We start from the raw sequence: 22,539 nt of genomic DNA on the forward strand, positions 1-22,539 counted from the left end.
AGCATGTTAGTCTACATCATGAAGTATATTAATAAACAACATATTGAAAAGGCAAAAATAGGAGGATTTCTAAGAAGATGAGAGAGCAGTAAACAGCGACAAATCAACCTCTCCATGATCTGGAATCCAGACACTGGAAAAAACAACTTGGGGTATAAAAGGAGGGAGGCAGATCCCTGGGACTCAGAAAGGATCTGAAGGGAAAATTGGAGCCCACAGAGAAAGTAAAGAGACAGACCTCAGTGCATAAAAAAGAAAAGGCAATCTGCATTTTCTCCCCAGCTCCTGGCTTGTGGCGTAAGAAAGGAGGATTGAAAAGTCAATGATATTTTGTTTTTCAGTTCTTAGAAATATAATTTTTGTGCATCAACTTGGTACATCCTTTCCTTTGTTGACTATATATTACTAATAAAAAGCAAAAATTCCATTATTCTACAATGAGCAAGGGGAATTTTGCTCATTATTTATAAAATTATTAATAAAATAATAATTATTAATAAAATATAACATTAGTTATTTATTTGGAATAATATTTAACTTTTAATTTTTGTTGTTCCAGTTTGTATATATTTCTTTTTTTTTTTTTGGTACCAGGGATTGAACTCGGGTCCCTGTGCTTGCAAGGCAGGCCACTGAACCGCTGCGCTAAATCCCTGGCCCCCAGTTTGTATATATTTCTTAAAGAACAAAATTTGGAGGAGAAAATCACACTTTTTCTTCTCTGTTTTATGTCACAGTTTCAAATTTATTTCATATCTAAGGGAATTATTTTCTCATAAAGAGTTTGATGCTAAAGCCTTTCATACTTTGCGCTGAAGTGAAATGCAAACCTTTGGCTCTAATGACAAGGCAATTCTGAACTCTAGCTCCTACATAGAAAAATTTAATTTTAGAAGGAAGATATTATCTTGACAGAAAGTAGGTTGCTGGAAAAAAATTCCGAGAAGAATGTCAAACTAAGTTAGAAATGAGGAGAGGGAGCTGGTGCCTGCAATGAGATCATTGATACACAATATACTCGCAATATGCCCACAGTGATAGGCAGGTTAATAATTACCTAGCAGTCAGGAAGACACAGGACACAATCTTATCTGGCTCAGGCAGAAAATAATACAGAGGCAGAAATGTTAAGTACGGCTATAGATACACAACACACACACACACACACACACACACACACACACACACAGTGAGTTGCAAATAATTCACTGGGGCCAGAGTAAGTTATTTCAGTGGTTTCCTTGTATACAAAAATAAAGGAAAGATACCAAGTGAGGTACAAGATCCACCTAAACTGATTTCTCTTATCATCATTGAACTTTGATTACATAAACATCTTACAGATTTTTAGGTAAAGTTAATCAAATGGATTTTTAGGTAAAGCTGTATAATTTAAAATACTTTTTATATATAATGGAGTGTTTGATTTTCAGTATTGACCACTGGATTGCTAATTATTTCCTGATAGCTTATTCCCAACAAAGAAAAAGGTTTAAGGAGAATTGCCAGATAAACTATAATAAACATAATAAAATGAAAAAAGAAAATCTAGTCAGTATTTATCTGGCCAAATACTAGCTGAGATAGAAGGAAAGCAGATGAACCTTTGGAGGGATAGAGATTGATGTTGATGATATTGAACTCTTCAATCCCTATATAAGTTTCTTTCTTACACTTTATAAGAAGCAGCCAAATGATCACATATTCAGTTTTCTAGCATCTCCATTTTATTGACACTTTAGAATCTTATGCAAATAATTTAAAGAGATAAAAGAATAGACTTGGCAATTAAACAAAGTTTTTTCAGGCTTCAGATTGTCCTCTAAAACTCAAGAAGTTCCCTAAAGTCATCATAAAGGAAAGTTGGCTGTGCATTTACAGCCATTAACTGCCTGTTGTCTTAACCCAAGGAATCCCTGTACTAAAACAATGAAACAACCAATTCAAGTCCTCTACTAGTAAAACTCATTCTTGCAAAGATGATCTCAAGCACTTCATTCATCCAGTGTGTTGTACTTCAAAGGCCACTTTCAATTATGCTTGTAAATATTTAAGTAGGATCTCAAGATGATCCAGTGGGTAGTGCATCTGCTGTAGGTGCTTGTAGAAGGTGGGGCAAGAATAAGAATGAGTCTTGTGGGGAAATTGGGTGAGTTTTAATGGTCCAGCTCAGTCCTTTGCCCACTCCAGATCCTCATAGGCACATTCTGCAGCTGTTGTCCAGAGATGACTTAGCCACCATCTAGAGTATGTGGAAGGGCTTCATGACTACATCTGTCTTCTCCCTATCTACATTAAAAATATTAACTCTACAGTTTATTTCTTCAGAACACTAGTAAATGACAGAAGGCATGGAGACTCCATTGGAGCAAATGTGTTAATGAATCCAGTCACTTGTTACTTCTACTGGTCGAAATCCTTCCAGCTGGAGTGGTGCCTGAAGGTTTCTGGAAAGAAGGGGATCTGGTCTGAATCTGGTGGGATAAGAAAGATTCTAACAGTTGGAAGGGAATTTCAGTATGTGCACAAATCAAACCCACTCTGGGTCAACTAGAAGCCAAAAGTAAACTCTTAGCTTTCCAATATATAAGTAAAAATAATAATAATTTTAAAAGAAAATATATGTGTGCAAACAGAGAGATGAATAAATAGGCAGGGTCCTATTCTAAGACAGGAATAGGGATGAGATTTTGTTTTTCTTTTTGGTTGTCTGATTTTCTTTGGGGGCATTTTTTTGCTTATAGAGTAAAATGTCTAGTTTAACTTTTAAGGAAGTCTTCTAAATAGAAAACTTCAAATTAAAGAAAAATAAAACATATAGAACGATCATGGCAAAGAAAATTTTGGTTAGAGTAAAGATAGAGGCATATCTTAGGGTATCAAACTAAACAGAAACCCATGTGGCCAAGCTACAATGAGGGACTTGCTTATCTTTATTTCCATGAGGATAAAATTAACAAAATAGTAAGTGTATGTATGATGTTACATAGTTCTAAAAAGAGGAGTAGTATTAATACCATGGGAAATGTGTCAACCTTGGACACACATGGGCTATATTTAAATTTCAGATGCACTGACTTTGTGATCTTGAGCAACTTTCCTGTAATCCACATTCTATAAAAGTGGAAGCTAACTTATTTCATAGTTATTGAAAAATATAAGACAAATAGGTTTGAAAACTATAGAACTATTGAAAATAAAAGACATTACTATGAACTTTAAATTTGCCTTTAAACTTACATGGTTTTCTCTTTAAATTGTTTTATTTCTCCACTTGGAAGTTTTGGTTTTGGTTTTGGTTTTTGTTTGTTTGTTTGTTTGCTTGCTTTTTGTTTTTGTCTTTTACGTCTTAAATGCTCTTCCGAATATATTTTAGTACATTCCTTCCTCTGAAATTGTCTTCATAAATAGGGCAGCTGATGTTTGCCTTGATCCCAATAATGCCTATGACCATGGAGCCAGACTGAAAATATTTGCAGCTACCTCCGGGCCTTCAAGTACAAAAGTGTCCCTTCCTGGCTGACTGAAGCAGGAGCTCTGGGCTGTTCACCAAGGGAAATTACCTGTGCAGAATTTGAGATGAGCCGTTTCAGTTCAATCATTCATGCAGTTTACATTCACTGAAATGTGTTGGTAAGCGCGTCCCTGGCAGTATTTCTTGAATACCTTTTGATCATTAGGGACAAGTGGGCAACACTCAGAATTTGTGGTGCTGAGTGGGTAATCTTTACAGTTCCTTGAGAAGCAAATCTGCCTGAGTCTGTTAGTAGTTGATCTAAAATTCTTTTTACATGTTCAACAACTCCTTTCAGTAAAAAGGGTCATGTGGCAAATGAACAAAGTTATTGCACTCTTCTTTGTGAGCAAAAAAAAAAAAAAAATTAAAACTAAAAAGAATGGTAATAATAACCATAATTTAACATAATTTTATTTTTTCTCTATTTTTGTCTTATTCAAGTCTCGGTTTTAGTGCAATTGTCAACAATTTATATAATAAAGATTCTATAGAATACGGAGGAAACTGCTGACCTATTTAAAAGAAGAAATAAAAATGATATTTAGACGATAATACTATATAAGGCCTTGCCTTACTTACCAACCTTACTTACCATTGTTTGTCTTTTGCTTGGTGACTACTCTGCAAGGCAGGTAAAGCAAGGCCATGCTGACTGGGGCTGACATTTTTGACCTCTAGTTTTCAAGGCTGATTATTTTCAGGGAAATGTGAATACTACTCATATGCCCCCCCCAGCATCCACCCTATATGCTGCATTTTATTTACATTGGAATTGATTCCTTTAAAAGTTCCATGGTTGACTTTTCTGTACTGAAGCAAAATAGATTTGGTATTTTTGTCATATACTATTGTAGGTGTATCTCTTGCATGTATATTGATTTCACCACCAAAATACATTGTATCAAATTGTCTCACCTAGGTTCTTCCTTGAGGGTAAAAATGGGAACTTAGCTATTTTCTCTGAAATAACAGTAAAACTGTGGTTTAGTCAGAGTAAGCATCAAAAAGTTTGATTATTGAATATAAGGATTTAAAAAATTATCTGAGGGGACTGGGATTTAGCTTAGTGGTTCTGCTGCCTGCCTTGAAAGGCATAGGATCCCAAGTTCAATCTCCAGTACCAATTATATATATATATATATAACTATATATATAACTATATATATATATATTCAATGTAATAGCTTATGGGCATTTAATATCTATTATATTAATAGTTTGAAACAAATAGTAAAAATTTAGCTTTGATCCCATCCTTAAAAGCTTGAAGGCAGAAGATCAGAAAAGTCATACAAATGTTTCATAGCATAGTAAGCAAAATAAATAAGTACTCTTACACTTTTGCCAGAATTAATTTTACTATGATTTTAGCAGTTCAGATTTGTATTATACGATTGCTTCTTGGTTCATGCAGACCATTATTCTTTGCTTTCTAGATCACACATTCCTAGAAGATTAGGAGTGAGGAGTCAATAAAGATTTGCTGCATTGATTATACTATATAAACCAACAAATAATTTTGAGAGTGGAAGGTGGGAGGAGAGAATTGGAATAAAATGACTAGCAAAAGGGTCAGATTAGTCAGGGAAAGTTTTAAAGATTTCTGAGTGAGTCTGGTGCTGCAATTTAAATAAGAAAAATTGGTAGAAAAGATGGAGAATGGTTTATGCAAATGAGTCAGTCTAGACTGGGTTTCAAGAATTGGCATAGGAGAACCAGTTCAAAGAATCAAAGAAAAACACTCAGCCAAAATATAGCATGGGGAAGCCATTTGAAAGGAAGCGAGAATAAATGTAGTGAAATTTAAAATGAGCAAACATTTGATAGATGTGTCCAAAGGACTTTTATACTTGATTTTCAACCTTTTCTCTTTCAACACACTATTAAAATTATAATTTTATTCTTGCATAACTATGTTTGTCCTAGACATGTCTATTGTTTGCAATAGTTGTTTTCATAACTTCATAAACATTAGTAGCATAGTTATTTTAAGGAAAATGCTAAAGGACTCATATTTTGTGAAAATTACATTTGCAAACAAGACGTGCTCAGCTGGATAAATACACTACAATACAAAATACAGAACAACTCCACAACTGTACGTACTGCTTCTGATGTGCGAGGAGGCATTGTACACTATTTTTCCTCACCAAATATTTCTGTTTCTTAGGGACACTGTTTGCTTAGCTTAGCACTGTCAGGATGGGAAAACAGCAAGGCCATCTTCTAACAAAAATGCAGATTTAAGGTGAAAGGTTCTGCTTTCTCCAGCAGGGGTATGACGATGCAGGTTGTAAGTATATATAATTGGTGGCAGGCTGTGTGTGAGGTCTTTTCTCAAACCTTCATATTCTGTCGAGGAAAGAAACAAACTGGGCCTAGACGGGGTAAGTACAGTAAGGACACAGCCAGTGCCTCCCCACCTGGAGCTGGAAGAGCTAAGACTCCAGCCCAGGTGCACTCTGACGCAAAGGCCTCCCTATGTCACCCAAAAGAACCTCGCCGAAAGCTTCATCTGCTGCATCCCCACAGGTAGGGAAACAGAGACCAAAGTGATGAGGGGACTGACCCTACCGTTGTTCTGTCACATTCTGCTAAGCTATTTCTACTTCTTAAAGATTCCCAGGAAAGGTGAATTGTATATGCTATCATTCAAAATGAATAAAAGGAAGCATCGGCCACAATAAAGAAGAAATATTTCAATTTTGTGATTTGTTTCCCCTTCAGGTAGTTTGAAGACTACACGATAGCACACGGTGGCATTGCTAACTGGAACGTCATCTTGACTCAATTGTGCTAACTGATCAGGCTCTTTCTCTGCACAGACTGAATAATGATGGGAAAATGAGTCTGTCAGTTGTACAGGGCAAGCATCACTGAAAACGAGATGCGTCATTCCTCTTTAAATTATTCAACGTGGCTTGGCACTCAATCACTCAGAAATAAATGCTGAGGAGAAAAGCTGGTTTTTCTGACAATTTCTTCGAGACGTTAATACCAGATAGTTCTCGAATGGCCTTCAAACGATGAACCTTTGTTATGCATTGTAATCAATGATGATAAGGCAAAAATAAATGTGGAGCAACCATAAAGGACTGTGGATCAGAGCATGTTATAAGCACATTCCCAAAGAAGATCAGAAAACTTAAAACATAGCTGCATGGACCATGGCCTGTATGGCTTCTATTGAACACGGTTGATGGCCGATGAATGTCCCTGGAGGTCTTACCCACCCTAAAGGGTCCCTGGAACAACTCTCTGTGATCTCTGGAGCCTATAAAAGGCCTCCAGTTGGCTTCTGATTGGACAATCATCCAAGCTCCATGAGAAGAGCCTCATCCTCTAACACTGGAAATAAATGACTGCTTCCACTTTGTTGAACCTGCAAAGCTTCCCACTATTTTTCTATGAGATTCATCAGGAATCATCAGAAATTCTGGAGGGTTTTGTCCTTTGTCTTGTGAGTTGAGCGTTATTCTCTAGCTATCATCTAATGTCTCAGGATTCTAAACCTTGAGTTTTCAAAATCTCATGCATACCAGGTGTGGTGATGCAGATTTGTAATCACAGCACATGGGAGGCTGAGGCAGGAGAACTGCTGCCAGTTTGAGGCCAGTCTGGGTTACATAATACATTCCAGACCAGCCTGAACCACATAGAAAGACTCTGTCTAAAAACAAAAGAAAACAAAACACACAAACAAAAAGACAAGCAAACAAACAGAAACCTAAACAAAAAAGAAACCTCATTAGCTTAGCTTTTTAATTTTAAAATGTAGGCCTCATTTAAAAAGGCAAATCCTACATACAAAATAAGCTGTGGCTTCTTCTTTTCATTTTGAGGATTCAAATAGTTGAAGTAGTTGGGAATCCCAGTCTTCTCTAGTGACTAAATCTACTACCAAGTTTGAAAGCAGATAGTGCATTATTTAATTCATAGATCTCATATTAACTTATTTTTAAGATCTGGAAATATTAAGAGAATGCCCTTTTGTTTTTCCTCCTAATTTCCAAGAATGCGTGAGGCTAACAGTGTCAAACTCAATCTCCCCTAAATTTGCCTGTGGTAGGAAACTTTAAAAATCCCCCTTGAATCATTTTACAGTATGTTTCTGTCCCAATTTTAGAGGTACAGTGAGCTTTTAAGTGATGTCAAAGCTCTTGGGTATTTACCTAAATCCCCTCTTAGCCCCAGTCCTCTGTAGTCCACATCAGGCCCATTAAACATAATTATAACCATATTGCCTCTGCTTAATAGTAAGTGGAAAAGAACGGAGGCCACAAATTTTAATATTCAGAAGGCCTGATCTAGCCAGGCTTTTTACTGGCAGATTTATTCAGTTCTGGCTCCAAATGCAGAGAGGAAGGAGAATATGTAGATAGAGTACATTTAGGCCCTTAGTGGGGCTGGGGATGTTCCATACAGAAAGGAAAGTAATATGGCATTCATTCATGTATTTTATTATTATTATTTGTTGTTGTTGTTATAGGGATCGAACTCAGATCCTTACACTTGCAAAACAGGCAGCAGAGCCACTGAGCTAAATTCCTGTCCCTGTTTCATGTATTTTAAAATGTGACAAAAGGGTCTTTTGTGGAAAAGAATAAATGATCGATCACTGTAAACTTCTGTATAAGAAGCTGTATTTTTTTAACCCCTAAAATTATCAGTCCTGAAAGTGAAAACCAGGGATAATCACGGATTATTCTCTGAGATACATGAAACAGAGCTAGTCTCAGGGACTTGGATTGATTTCTGTGTCTCATGAAGACATGTGGTTATGGCCACACTAAGTATTTTCCATAGTTCTTTCCTAGCTCTAGATTTCTAACACTATGTGTTAATCTCCTTTATATCATCACGACAAAACTTCTGAGATAAAACGACTTACAAGGAGAAGACTGAGGACAGATCCCAGTTTCCACAGTCACTTGGTCCCATTGCTTTGGGGCTGAGGTGGAGTTGCATGGTGGGGAAAAAGTGCTCACTTAGAGCAACCAAGAAGCAGGGAAAGAGAAAGAGACCAATGGTTTCATGTCACTTCCAGGGTACCCCCCCACCGCAAGATTCAACCTCCCACTAGGTTCAGCCTCCTAAGGTCCACCACATTCCAACAGCACTGCAGGCTGGCAGCTACTCCTGCAGCATGTGGGCCTTTAGGGGACATCTATGATCCAAACCATTACATACTGACAACCAAATACACAGTCTTCTCTTAAGTCAACTCAAAGACAGGTGACGATGAAGTAAATTGATGAATGAGATGGAATAAATTACGTAAAGTAACTTCACCATTTAATGCTGTGAGGAGAAGATCTAGGTGTAAGCGCCCCTCCAGATAAAAATATGTAAGCCACCACTCAACCACACATTTTTAAAAGCAACCATCAAGCAGTACAGGAAGGGGCAATGCTGTTCCACAACAGAACTTCAGAGAGGTGACCATAATCAGATAACCTTGATCAGAAGAGGAACTGAAAATTCAGAAGGAGAAGCAGTTTGTTACAAAGTCACTCACACTGCCAGACCCAGAAAGCATCCTGAAGAAACTGACATTTGTCTTGACATTTGAAACCTACATACACCAGTGGTAGTGAACCTACAGCATGCATATTATTGTGTTTTTATGACAAAGGATGTTAATGTATGAGTTGTTTTTTCTAAACTAAATCTCAGTATTTGGGTTTAACTGCAGTGTTGGCACTTGGAGATAGACAAGTGGGTTTGGGGTTGCAGTTTGGGTGCTCATCTCTAAAATGTTCGCTATTACTACCCCAGATTTTAGGCTTCCAATATCTTTCTACCGCCATCTGGCTGTTCAGATTTATTCCTAGAAGCAAATATTTCTTGGGCTTGGGAATTAGCTCAATGGTGCTACCCCTTCCTCACAAGTGCAAGCAAGGTACTGAGTTCGATCCCCAGTACTCCCCAATTTCTTGTCTGCCTCCCGCCTTTTACCATAGAGATGTACTTTTTACTATTAGACTTTCCCAGGACTGGTACCTTCCATTCAAAGTTTTAGTCTCTTTATCATTGTTTTGAGTTAAATTGATTTACTGATTCACACCAGAGCATGGTATTTCCTTAACAACTGATGCATCTTTCTTACAGTGCTTCAGGTTATAATAACTTGAAGTTATTTATTAGAAAAGAACTGAGGACATTCTGTTTGTTGCCCCTAGAATCCAACCAGTCATGTGTCTGCCTCATCAGTAAGTTTAAAAAATAGACATTCTATTTCCCCTCTACCAAATACAAAGAGACTATATATGGGTATGTGTACATATATGTGTGTGTGTGTGTGTGTGTGTATAAAATTAAATCATTCTTTTTATACTCTTTTATAATGGACTATTTCTGCAAACTTCTGAAATAGTTAAAAACATAGTAAGCTGTATCTTTTGTTTAGTAATGATTGCAATACACTGACAGCATCAAAAATGGAAACAATTTGTTAATAACATTTGTATAATGGAGAATTTTCTTTGCTTTATTAATTGACCATAAAGAATTATTTGCAGAGCTAGGTGTGGTGGCCCATGCCTGTAATTCCAGCACTGAGGGAGGCTAAGTCAGAAGCATCACAAGTTCAACGCCAGCCAGGGCAACTCAGCAAGACCTTGTTGCAAAGTTAAAAAGGGCTGGGGATATAGCTCAATGGTTCAATCCTCAGTACTGAAAAGAATGGTAAAAACTTGACTTTTAAACACGATTAATGACAAGTGATTCTAAAATCCTCTATTTAATCCCTGGGCTATTTTAGTGAATTGAATTGTTTAGTTTTCCCAGAATTTAAAGCTGCACCATTTTCTGTTTGCTAGAGAACACTATGTTTGAGAGCCAGAAGAAACCATTGCTTAAAAATAGTCATTTAACACTTGTGAGGCTTTTTGTTACTGTTTAGATGATAATAAACATAAACATTGTTTACGGAACAATGAATCCTATTGTTTATGGAACATAAAGGATTACTGAATAAGGCAGAAATACTCAATACAGATGCAATAATAAAGACTTTATACTTCTTGTTCTAATATATTTTAACTCTTAAATATCACATGCAAAAGTTTTCTAAAAATCAGCTAATGACACCTAATGGTTATACTTTGCAGTTTTTAAAGTGGATTCATGTTAACTTCTTTGATGATTATAATAACTCTGTGAAGAAGAATGGATGTTATAATCCATCTTTTATAAATGAGAAAAGACCATATACTAATAAAGGCCACTACTCAGATCTGATCGGGATCATTGTCCTTTGCTTGCTCTTTGTTTATCTTGCAGAGGCCCATAGTTATTACCTCCCCAGAACCATAGTGTTAGATCATTCTTCCAGGAAAACTATAAGCTTACAGGGTTTTTGTTGCATGATTCCATCAGTAGTCCAGAATCTGTAGTTCCCATACACACTGATACCAGTGCTGTAACCGCCAAGGCCAACCAGTTCCTTACCCACAAGGGAAGATAACCATGCAGGGAGGTGATATTACTAAGACGATGTAGCTCTCTGCGAGATGCTATGCATCTAATTTCTCTGCAGTGGGGCTTATAACACAGAGAGAAGGAAGAGATCAATTAAGGAAATAAGATAATGCCATTTACTGATTGGGAGGTCTAGTAAGAGCCAGGTTATTAGAGAACACTATATCTGCTTTTTGGGGATATGTAAATATGATTCCTAATCTATTATGTGGTCCGGATGAAGGATTTATATGAAGTTATGGTTTGCTTATTTGTGGGATTGAATGTCCACACAGAGCTACCCCCTATAATAGAAGCTCAAATGTTCAGGGCATGTGTCAGGCTGTGGGAAAAGCTTGGGCTTCAATATTAGATTCATCTAAGTTTGTCTTTGGAGTTCATCAGCTCTCAAGAAATGACTTCACAAAAGTCACTTCAGCTCTGGGATACACACTCTCCTCATCTGTAAAACGACACATATTTGGCGCTCAAGAAACAGTAGCTACAATTTCCGGTGTTCAAGTGAGAGCCACTTACATAAATAGACACCAGTTAAATGAAGGCCCCTTACACAACTTCAACAGGGTTCAACCATAAAAAAGCATCTCCTTTGTGCTGTGAAGGATACCTAGAAATCAAACTGGGCAGCATCCTTTGAAGAGGAGAGCTAACGAATTCCAAGACATGTAGAGATGTTTGCCATGGTAAGCAAGGGAGCAATGGAAAATTACTCTAGAATTACCTCTAAACAGAGAAGATCTAGCCATTGCGTTTATTTACTTGAATTTATTTGTTGACTGCGAGTATAAACCATTTGAAACAGCTAGTCAACCAAATAGATATTTACTGAGATAATACATCTGAAGATAGTCTTTAAATATTACAGCACTTTAAAAATAAAGGATCACATTCTGATTTTGTTTTCAGCAGAGATAAATAGCTTGTTTCTCATCACCTGAAAATTCTCTTGTAGTTGTTTCGATAATGAATATTCTATGAGAATTTTCCTTTCTTTTCATGTATTTCGCTACTTAGATTCCAGAGGTCAAGGACTGTTTTACCCTGGTATTCTTAAAACAGGTCATTTACTAACTACAACCTATAATTAGATGTATTATGTTTCCACTATTCAAGCTCTTTTTGTTCTCCCTTGTTGTTTATACCTGCAAAACACCCAACATGGAGTTCGGCCTCGTTACAAATTAATGCCTTGACCTTTCCTGTCCCATTTATATTTCGAGAAGCAGCACTTAAATGCAAGACTAAATAACCCTGCTCAGTAAGTAAATAATGCATGTGTATTGCAAATCATAGTCCTTCATCAGGAATAATAATGAAGTTTTGCTTTTTACAGGAAATGGAAAATAAAACCTCAACAAATGGATGCAACCATTCAGAATGGCTCTCAGAAGGGAAGTGCTGAAAACTGATCTGGTTCCTTGTGAATTACATTATTTAGAGATGGCATCAGCAGTACAGCTCTAACCAATACTGGCTTATTGCCCACTCCATGATATAAATAAAAAACCCACTCTAAAAACATAAGTATCTAGGGCTGCAATTTGAGCTTTGAAACCCAATTAAACAACTTTTCACCAGACTCATTAATAAGCACTGAACCAGATGCCACACAAACACCTGAACGCATGACAACCAGAGCTAACAAAACATTTCCCAACATACTATCACCCTGTGTCATTCTAGAAGGAAAGCAGGTATTGTGTGAGATATTTGTATTATATGTTTCTGGTTCATTTTACCAATTGTTAGAGTACTGCTCCCTAAAATTCAGAACTGGAACTTTTTGGCAATGACACACTCTTTGGTGCTTTGGCAACCATCCTGTTCTGTCCCACCCGTGTAAAAGACACCATGTTCTTTACCTGGGGGGTTATGTTCATTGAGAATCACAAGTGACGCTGGTGTAGGTCTTCTTTTCCTGATCTGTGAACAACAAAGGGCCAGCTAATGTCAGCAAGAATCGTGATTACAGCTTGCAAAGCAAATCCCTTCTCACTTTTATTTCCAATGTGCAAAGGTAAACTTCTGGAGAACACACAGTATGTGTTTGCTAATTTTTTTTTTTTTGCTAATTATTTTTAAGAATGAAAAGACAGAGCATAAAACTGTCAGATATTATTCTCATCTTCTTTGATCACAATACTACATTTCCACAGAGAAGAAATCATTATATGTAATCAAGCGATGCAACTGAAAATTAATATAGAGTGAAGATAGAGGGATGATGTGCTCATTTTAATGGCTCTCTTGGAGACTCATAATATTGGCGATGCTTTTAAGATCCATTATCTTTATCTCTAAATGGGAAAGAGGAACTTGCAAACCTCAAATTTCTAGGATATGTCATACTTCAATTAGCAGCATGAGTTTTAAACTTCAATTAATATTAGGTTTTATTTTCTAGTATAAAATTGAGAGCATATCAGTAAGTGATCAATATACATTTTACAATAATATGTAATTCATTTAAAAGAGGCTTGGTGGGTTTTTTTCTTCTTGAAAAATTATAGTAGCATATTGTGAATCAAATGTCTTGCCTGAGGTATCCTTTATTTCTTTATATATTCATTCATAATTAAATTCCTAAAGTATGTGTCAGTAGGATAAAGGCTAAAATGTACCAGTGACATCTTGTCCAAGACAAAAGCGATGCTCCTTTCAGCAGAGACTTATGTTCAAGCTTGTATTTATTGAGCCTGAGTCTAGGTGGATCTACTTCAGGTTGTCAAAACATCTTAAAAACCAAGGAGTCTCAAATTCAAGTATTATTTTTAAGACTTTGTATCCATAATTGGAAAAGGATTCAGGAATAATTTGGGTTATTGGAAATTAATGATTTAGATTGTTGTTCCCATAAATTCCTTTGCTTTTGGCTCCCAGTAGAATACAACATCTGTAGTTTTATCACAAATGTTCTTTCAAGTGGTTCTTGCATTGAGTCTAAGAAATCTAAAAATGAAAGGTGTTACAGATGTAAACCAACATTGGACATTGGACATGGAAAAGGAATCTAATGTTGAAATATTATACTATGCAAACAAAATGTTCTAAAAATTATACATATACCTTCAAATCTTATCTATTATATATTGCATATATAATTACTGTTTGGGGCATAAAATGAAAAGCATATCAACATATTAAGCCTAGAGTGTGAAATTATTTGGGGGTTTAATGTTTGCACTGCTACATCAATCTTTATTTTACGAATAATGAAATGAAATGGTGCTAATTTTTGAAATTGATTTTAAACCTGCTCTAAATATTGAAACTGTTATTTTAACAAATAAAAGAAACATATGCAGATCCAAACTTGAAGTACTGATACCCATTCTTCCTAAGGAGTGCTACTTTTATATGAAACACTGCATTTTATCCAACAGTTCCCTACAACAACCAAATCCATATTAGAAACCAACCTAGTTCTCATTCACCTATCCTAAAAGTTTCAAAGTTAGGCAAATTCAAGAGATAGCAAACATTTCCACGAATAAGAAATCATTTTCATGTTACCTGACAAACAGGAATTTTCTCCACCCAATTTACTTACCTGCTCTGCTGCCTCAGGTGCAATCTGACTCTGGAATAAAGGTACAGCAAACTGTATCTTTTTGGGGCTGTTGGGCTCCATGACAGTGCTGAGAATTAGTCAAAGATGAAAAGAGCTCAGAAAGCCTAACCCCAAGTGGTATCCGTGATGTATTTCCTTAGGCACACCCCACCAAGCCACACACAGTGCTTCGTAACAAACGGCTGTAATTGCAGACTGAGCAAGTGAAGATGCCGAGGTTTGAGTAACTCCCTTCTTCAACATCCAGTGGTGTCCGGCTTGCCTGTTCCCCCACCAGTCCTTGGGATCCGCTCAGCACAATACGGAGAGGAATAACAAGCTAATTGTGTGCCTCTTCGCTAATACACAGGCCAAGCATTCACTCAGCAACTAATTGAAAATGCAATGCTAGCCTTGAAGGACCTGCTGCCCTGGGATTTGAAAGAAAGGCTCTATCCATTGCACATTACTAACTGGCTGCTCAAAAGTGCAGTGTAAGCTCCCTTGGAGTATTGCAGGGATGGTTATTCATTATTGATGAACAGAAAGCAGGAACCTTTTAGAGATGGAGGCAGGGCTTGGTTCTACAATCATTTCATGTCTCTTATGGTAACTTATAAGTCAGACACCTTTGCTGTGTCACCCTTAGCCACCAAGAAATTCATGACCATGGAGGTTAAGCCACAACCAACACGGTCAGCTATATGCATGCCTAGAGATCCAGTTAGGTTGAACTGATCATTGGAGGCAGAATGTCTGTGTTCAGCATTGCCCTAAGGATGACAGATCTTAGTTCCAATTCTGTCATTAACAACCCCCATGGCCTCGAGCAAATCATAGACTATGTCTAGGCCCCCACACCTTCAAGAGAGCAGTGAAGGAGTTGGATTCGGTGACCTTTAAATTTCCACTCTGTTTCAACATTCTATAATTGGAGTTCACAGATTTCATTAGAGTGGAAAGTATTGAACAGCTAAATTTAGCAAAGAGCTTGGAAGTCTTTGCTACTTCAGTGACCTCTGTTTTATTTTCTGGTGGAGCCAGTTACAGTCTCTGTACTTGGAAGAAAACAGCAGCTACCAGAAGACATTAGTGGAAGCCTAATGGTGTCCAACGCAGTGGCTCAATGTTGATCATGGGATATATGCAAAGAGAGGGATTTGAGGAAAAGCAGGTAAGAGGCTTCAAAAGGACAGAGAAAGATGGTCTTATAGCTGGTGAGAAGGAGGGAGAGGCACTGGCTTGATACCATGTCGGTGTCAAACTTGGGGCAGTAGCATCACCAGATGACCTTCACCATTTTTCAGAAAGAAGACTGAAAATAAAACTATTTTAATGGAGAAAAGACCTTGAGAACTCTATTTCTTAATCTGAGAAGTATATTTGATGAAAACTAGATTTTTAGATGTTTTTGATTTGCCTATATTTAAATATTGGTTAATAATCTAGGTATTTATAAATAAAGTTTTCTTCTTTTTGAACACATTTCAACTTTATACTAGGAATCCATCTTAATGATTTAAGCAGGCAATGTTTAGTTGAAAGACTATGGAAAGTAATATGCATTATTCAAATATTTTCTATACCCACTAGGGAAAAAAGCAAAGATATGGGTATGAAAGCACTTTTAGCCAGAGAACAGTGCTGATGGGCAAGAAATCCCGTGCAAGGCTCATGCCCATAGTGTGGAAGGCAACTTCTGATCACAGCGTTTTATATAACAGTTTAAAAATAGGAATTATGTCATTAATGAAGTTATCTCTCTCTCTTCATATTATATAAAATGAAACCAAGACAATATTTTCAGTGAGGAATTAGTATAAAACTTCACTTAGTGTCATAATTAAGCGTGTGCTCTGGACAGCCTTGAGTTCAGATCCTGACTCTGGCCTTTACTGAGTTTATCATCTTGGGCAACAAAAGAATTTTTGCTTATCAGGTGGAGATGAGTTAATTCCTGAACAGCAATCATGACATGACTGCCACATAACCATTCAGTAAAAGATACATATGTATTATTTCAAAATTAGATTTTTCAAAAGATATGCATATATATATGTACACACATATATTAATTAATAAGAATTTCTACCTCTTTGAAATAATTTAATATTTTATAATTTCATACCAGTTAGAACAATAAGAGATAAAGTGAAATTCCATATACAATATGTGCTCTGACGTGAATACCAATAAAATGATTGCCATTAACCAACTGCCATTGTTTGCATAGTTTGGCCAAAACTCAAAAAGAATTTCTAGACCCTGTAAGGTCCTTGTTCTTCCTGAGGCCAACTGCACATCCTTTAGGACTCAGCTGAGGACCACTGCTACCAGGAAGTTTCTCCTCTCCAGGTTTACTTTACCCACAAGGTACCTACATCACTAGCTCTTTTTACTTTTTTATTTTCAGTCAAGGTCTAAAAAAGTCACTAAGTTGGGCTGGGTTTGAACTTGAGATCCTTCTCCCTCAGCCTTCCAGAGTTCTGGGGTTACAGGCACATACCACCCCACCTGGCTTCACTTATTTCGAATGTGAACTTTTGGTAAACTATAGAACTTTATGAATATTAGCAAGTTATTAGTGAACCACCAATACCCAATAAATACAAACAGGCCTATATAAATTGTGGTTTCCTCCACCAACCTAAATAAAATGGACCACTCTCTCCCGCTACCTATTTAAATAAAATATCTCCCAGAGAAGTCATTAACCATATTAATTAACTCTTTCAGTGTCTTCAACATTCATCCATGCCATTTTACTTTTATATATGTTTTGAATCTATACCAACACAACACAGAGTATCGGTATAGACTAAGCTTACTGTATTGCAGTGTTGTATTAAGAGATACACTGCCACAGAATTTAAGTACGAAAACATTTGCCAACTCTCCCATGTATTAAGACTGATGTGATGGGTGCATCCACTCAAAATTTATTTAATCTTATTATTTCATTTTTTAAATTGTTCATTATCTTTTTTTTTTTTCTTTTTTGGTCCCGGGGATTGAACTCAGGCCTTTGCGCTTGCAAGGCAGGCCACCGAACCGCTGAGCTAAATCCCCGGCCCTGTTCATTATCATTTTACTGTTGTATATCCTTATCCTCAATAACAATTTTACTTACTCTAAGGTCGCATATCACTTGGTGTACTTTATACAATATATTTTAAAATAATCACCACTGTTACATAACTCAGAGTTTTTTCTTCCTGTATAGAGATGCGATTTTGTAGTGTATAATATATTTTTCTAAGTCGTCATTCATTTATGTTAAGTCTTTGTTTCTTGTCCAGGCAGTTTTACTAAAATAAATCCGAAACCCACTAGAGTTTCCAGCAAGTCCACATCAGCCAGGATGCTACAATCTAAGTTCAAATTTGAGGGAAGTTGGGCCAAAAAGCTTGGGGCTGGCTGTGAGGGAAGCATCATGTGACTTTGTGCAACCCTCGGTGGGGAAAGCTCTTGGACAGCCCAGGGAGACCCATGAGGAAACAGTCACACCTGTGTGGAGCAGGGGCCTAGAGACGTTAGCCCATGGGACTGTTGAGATGTGAAGGTCAGGTCCAGCAAAGGTACAGGGTGAACATGAGGAAGACCTGGGATCCTTTCTCACCCCTGCTAACCCATCCTCCTTTTTATTTGTTTTTGGTAACTTTCACTTTCATCAATTTCCACAATGGAATTTTAGCATTTCTCTGCCTTTCATTTTGAGGAGATAATTATTAAATTAAATTGGACTCTGTAATTACTGAGTTTCCACAGATACCTTAGTTTAAAAATGCTTTTGTAAATACTTTTCATTTATCCGATAAATATTGAGTGAGCTTCCTATTCTATGCCAGGCGCTGGGATATAAACACAAATAGGATAAGGTCCCACCCTGAAAAGGCCTTATGGTTGATCTAAGAAAGCAGAATGCTACACAGAGCACAGAGCTAGTGCATCATGATAGAAAGTGGTTCCACAAAAGACAAAGGGTCTAGGCCATAGATACACATTTTGAAATTTGTCTATATAGTGTTTTGTTGTTTTTGTTGTTTTAATTAAGACAATATGTTAAGACACACTAATTAAAAAAAAAAGATCTTGCATTAGGTGTGGTGGCATGCCTTCCTCTGGCAGGAGGATCACAATCCAGAGCCCAACCTGGGAGATTTAGAGACTAGCAAGACCCTGTTTCAAAATGAAAAAATAAAATTAAAATAGGGCTGGGGATGTAGCTCAGTGCAATCCTCAGTATCATAATCTTGCAAAGCTAAGCCCATGTTTACAACTCCATGATCGACATACTGTATGTACCATACTAGGTGATGTAGAACTGCCCTCCATAAACAAGGCAGTGATTTCTACTCATCACTGCACCTCTAACATGGTGTATGGATAGCAATGACAGCCAACTATCCTTGCTGAGTCCCAGAGCTGGTGCCTTGTATGCCCTGCAAAATTAAAATGGGATTAACTATGAAGTCATTGAGTAGAGCTAAAGAGATTTAAATAGGAAAGCATCATGATTTCATCTGGGTTTTAAAATGGTACTGTTGTGACTGGGGTAAACTGGAAAGGATCAAGACCAGAGACAAGAACATATAAGGATGTGACAATAATCAGCTGGAGAGATGACAAAGCCTTAACTAAAGTAACAGCAGTGAAAACGAAGAAAGGAAGTTGTACAATGGAACTAGATGCTGGTGAGGAAGAAGAAGACATAACACCGATGAACCCATGAGTTCAGAGAGTTAGCAGCTCAGCATGTGGGGTTGTCACAGTATGAGGATGAGATGTAGAGAAACGTCAGCTTCTCTAGACTCGGGTTAGTCTAACTGAGCTACCCAGATGGAAATCTACCTAGATGTTTCATTGTTAAAATTACTGAAAATTATTCATACAGTGAATGAGTAGGATCATTTGGACAATTGTCCACAAGGACCACTTTTTAAAACATGTTATTGTGTTATAGCTCAATAGTCTAATAATGTTTTGTTCTTTATTTTCAATATTCGATAAACATTTGATGTTGAAAATTTAGATGACAGATGCTTGTATATGAATGTGTTGTAATAAAGTGAGGTTTTCTTGATATATGTTTATTAAAATGTTGAGAATTCAAAAACATTAGTGAAAATTAAATTTAAAATAAAATTCAAATTCAAATATTTCACAGAAGTGGTATGAGAACTCAGATATAATAGAATGAGCTAATGGCTATTGGAAAGCAGATGATTCTGGTGTTACTGTGATGGTTTGCACTGGTGAATAAAGGTCAGATGAACCAGGCATAGGAGGTGGAGTCCTCTGCCTACTAAAAGCGAGAGCCCCCTGGCTGCCCATGTGTCAAACTGAGTCTCTTTGTCACTTATCCACCTTTACCCTCTGGGTCAGGGAGAACTCTGTAGCCAGTGTAGGTCCCAGAACAAGGCTCACTGGGTGGGTTTCACTACAGGTCGTTGGGTACACAGCTTCGGCTATATATGTGCTCTTGCATTAGACTCATACTGATATATGATATATCACATTGCAATACAGATGTATAGACACACACACATTACATGAGGGGAGAATCCACCAAAAATGCATAATCTGAAAAGGAAAAACTTGTATAAATATTTTAATGCTAAATATATTGAGATATCATAATTTTGATACAAGTTACCATCACTCCCCACAATTATAAGAGGTGCTCAAAGTGGAGGCCATGAGCTTCCAAACATTTGTAGTATGACAAACTGCCGAAGTGTGTATACATTTTAGGGGGCAGACTCTGTATGTCACACTGTATGACGGTGTCCAGTTTAATGTTCGAGAAGGCCCAGAGGCACTGCATTTTACCTGAGACTCCTCAGCATAAAAGCGTCTCAGGAAAAAAGCAACAACAACAAAAAAACAAACAACAACAACAACAACAACAAAAACAGCCCAATCCTGGAGCTTCTATAGATTTTTATTGCTACAACCAGGATAAAGGACAAAAGAAAGATGCCTGTGCTACATTCATGTAGGGGAGAGGGAAAGGACAGAGGAAGGACAGGGTGGTCTGGTACATGACTGACCAAACTAAGTAATAAACCGATGAATGGGGAGGACTGTGTTTTGATCCTACTTGGACTTGTGGCTTTGTATGCTATTAAATTTTTTGGCTTTTTTTTTTTTTTTCTTGTACCAGGGATCAAACTTGTCCTTGCCAGGCAGGCAGGGCGCCACTGAGCTACATCACCGGCTCATATGCTATTAATTTTTAACCAGGCTTTCCGGGAGGTTTTGGGTTTGTGGCTCCAAAAAGTCCTTTATCGCTCCATATCCATCTCATACATACTTCTGGCCAATAACCCCACATATTATATTTCATGTGTGTGGTATGTGAAATTTTTGGAAAAACATTCTGAGTTGTTAACAGGTTATCTGTATGATAGCTGTATAGGTTATGTCTTTTTCATTGTCCTTTTCTATTTTATATACTGGACATATACAATAAAAATTAGCTTCCAGAGTTATGAAGATAATTTTTTAAAAACCTTAATTTTATGCAAAAAAGATCTTTTATATCTTTCCTTACTCAGAGAAACTAGAGCAATTTTTTAAAAATCATACTTTGCTTTTTGATTAAGGGCAACTTGCTTATTAGATCATCACTTTCAAAACCATATTTATCTCACTCAATAAAAAGAACACTGTTTCTAACATTCTTACATTTAAGAGAAGTGTTACAGGCATACAGAGGGCCTTTCAGTATACTTCCTGGCATACGCAATAAAATGCAATAAATAACTGAAAGGGATTAGAAGGAGAATCTTACTTTCTTGTTTCTTCCTTTCAAATAGCTATTATTTTCTTGGTTTAACTTTGTTGATTCTTTTTCTAAGCTCTTGGGAGCAAATCCAACATCATCTCACTCTTAGTTTTGACATAATTAAAGTGGAATGAATAAGAGAGAAAGGAAATGAACAGGGTAGAAAGCGGATTGCCTTCCGTTTCAAGGAGCTTCAAGTCTTCTACTCAAAGGTGATGCTAGAAATGTCGGTGGCATCGCACGCCACTCGCCATGTAGGCAAAGTGAGAGGTGAATCTAGCAATGCCTATCACTCAGGGAAGACTTGAAAGAACACTTTCTCTGAAAGTCCTGAAGTCTTTCTTACCTTTCTAGATGTCCTTCGAAAGAGAATCTTGAATAGGTGAGACGTTCTAAAAGAAAAACAAAAAAGCCAACAAATAATTCCTCAGCAAATACACTACCTCCAGTTTAGTTCTTTAGAGCAACTAACCAATTCCCAGACAGACTCAAAGTCAGTTCTTTATTACCCCATATGACGGGTGTCTCACATGATCAATCTTGATAGTCTCAAAATTTTGGTAGACTCGAACCTTTTCATTCATTTTGCAGATAGTACACAAGCATTTCCATTCCCATCTTTATGCAAATACTATTTTAAACAGTCAAGGAAGATAGGAAAACACTACACACATAGTATGGTGAAGAACCTGAGAGATATGTAGCCTTTTAAAGAGGGTGGCTCTGTGTCACTGCTCGCCTGTCCTGGCCTCTGATTCATAGTTCTCAGACAAAGGACTTCTTCCCACCCACAACTGGCCTGGGGCCGGTGTCTGGGTCCACTGCTCACTTCACCACCATTTTGTACTTGGATATTCTCACACGGTTCTTAAAACCCCAGTACCCAACTGGAAAATCTGAGTTCCCCTGAGAAATCCCAAGATGGGCCCAGTCAGTGAATGAGGTTGATATTGTACAATGTTCATATTTATCTTAAATCTAGAAGAGTCCAATCTCAGAGCAGACACCATATCTCTATCTTTTCTTTTTTGAAGTATGAGGGATCAAACCCAGCACCTTTGTACCAAGATATGTCACCAGTTCTTTTAATATTTTTTTGAGACAGGGTCTCCTTAAATCACTGAACTGCCCAGGTGGGGCTCAAACTTGATCCTTCTGCCCCAGCCTCCCACAGTAGTGATCACAGGCATTCACCACCAT

General features: G+C 37.2%; 1 protein-coding gene across 2 annotated transcripts in view; it reads right to left on the minus strand.

The window, feature by feature from the left end:
- Ppp1r1c (protein phosphatase 1 regulatory inhibitor subunit 1C) overlaps positions 1 to 15,022 on the minus strand; it is a 126,944-nt gene extending 111,922 nt beyond the window's left edge. The window contains exons 1-2 of one of the 2 annotated variants that reach the window (XM_010636798.2): positions 14,550 to 15,016; positions 12,862 to 12,922 (exon numbers count right to left, since the gene is read on the minus strand). In XM_010636798.2, coding sequence (XP_010635100.1) covers positions 12,862 to 12,922; positions 14,550 to 14,630 — 142 coding nt within the window. In that variant the 5' untranslated portion in view covers positions 14,631 to 15,016. Of the gene's footprint in view, positions 1 to 12,861; positions 12,923 to 14,549 lie in introns of both variants that reach the window. The other variant, XM_033756381.1, reaches the window with a different exon arrangement.
- Between the last annotated feature and the right edge of the window lie 7,517 nt (positions 15,023 to 22,539).

The sequence above is a fragment of the Fukomys damarensis genome, unplaced genomic scaffold (genome assembly GCF_012274545.1).
Source record: "Fukomys damarensis isolate Sample0158 unplaced genomic scaffold, DMR_v1.0_HiC HiC_scaffold_26, whole genome shotgun sequence".
NCBI lineage: Eukaryota > Metazoa > Chordata > Mammalia > Rodentia > Bathyergidae > Fukomys > Fukomys damarensis.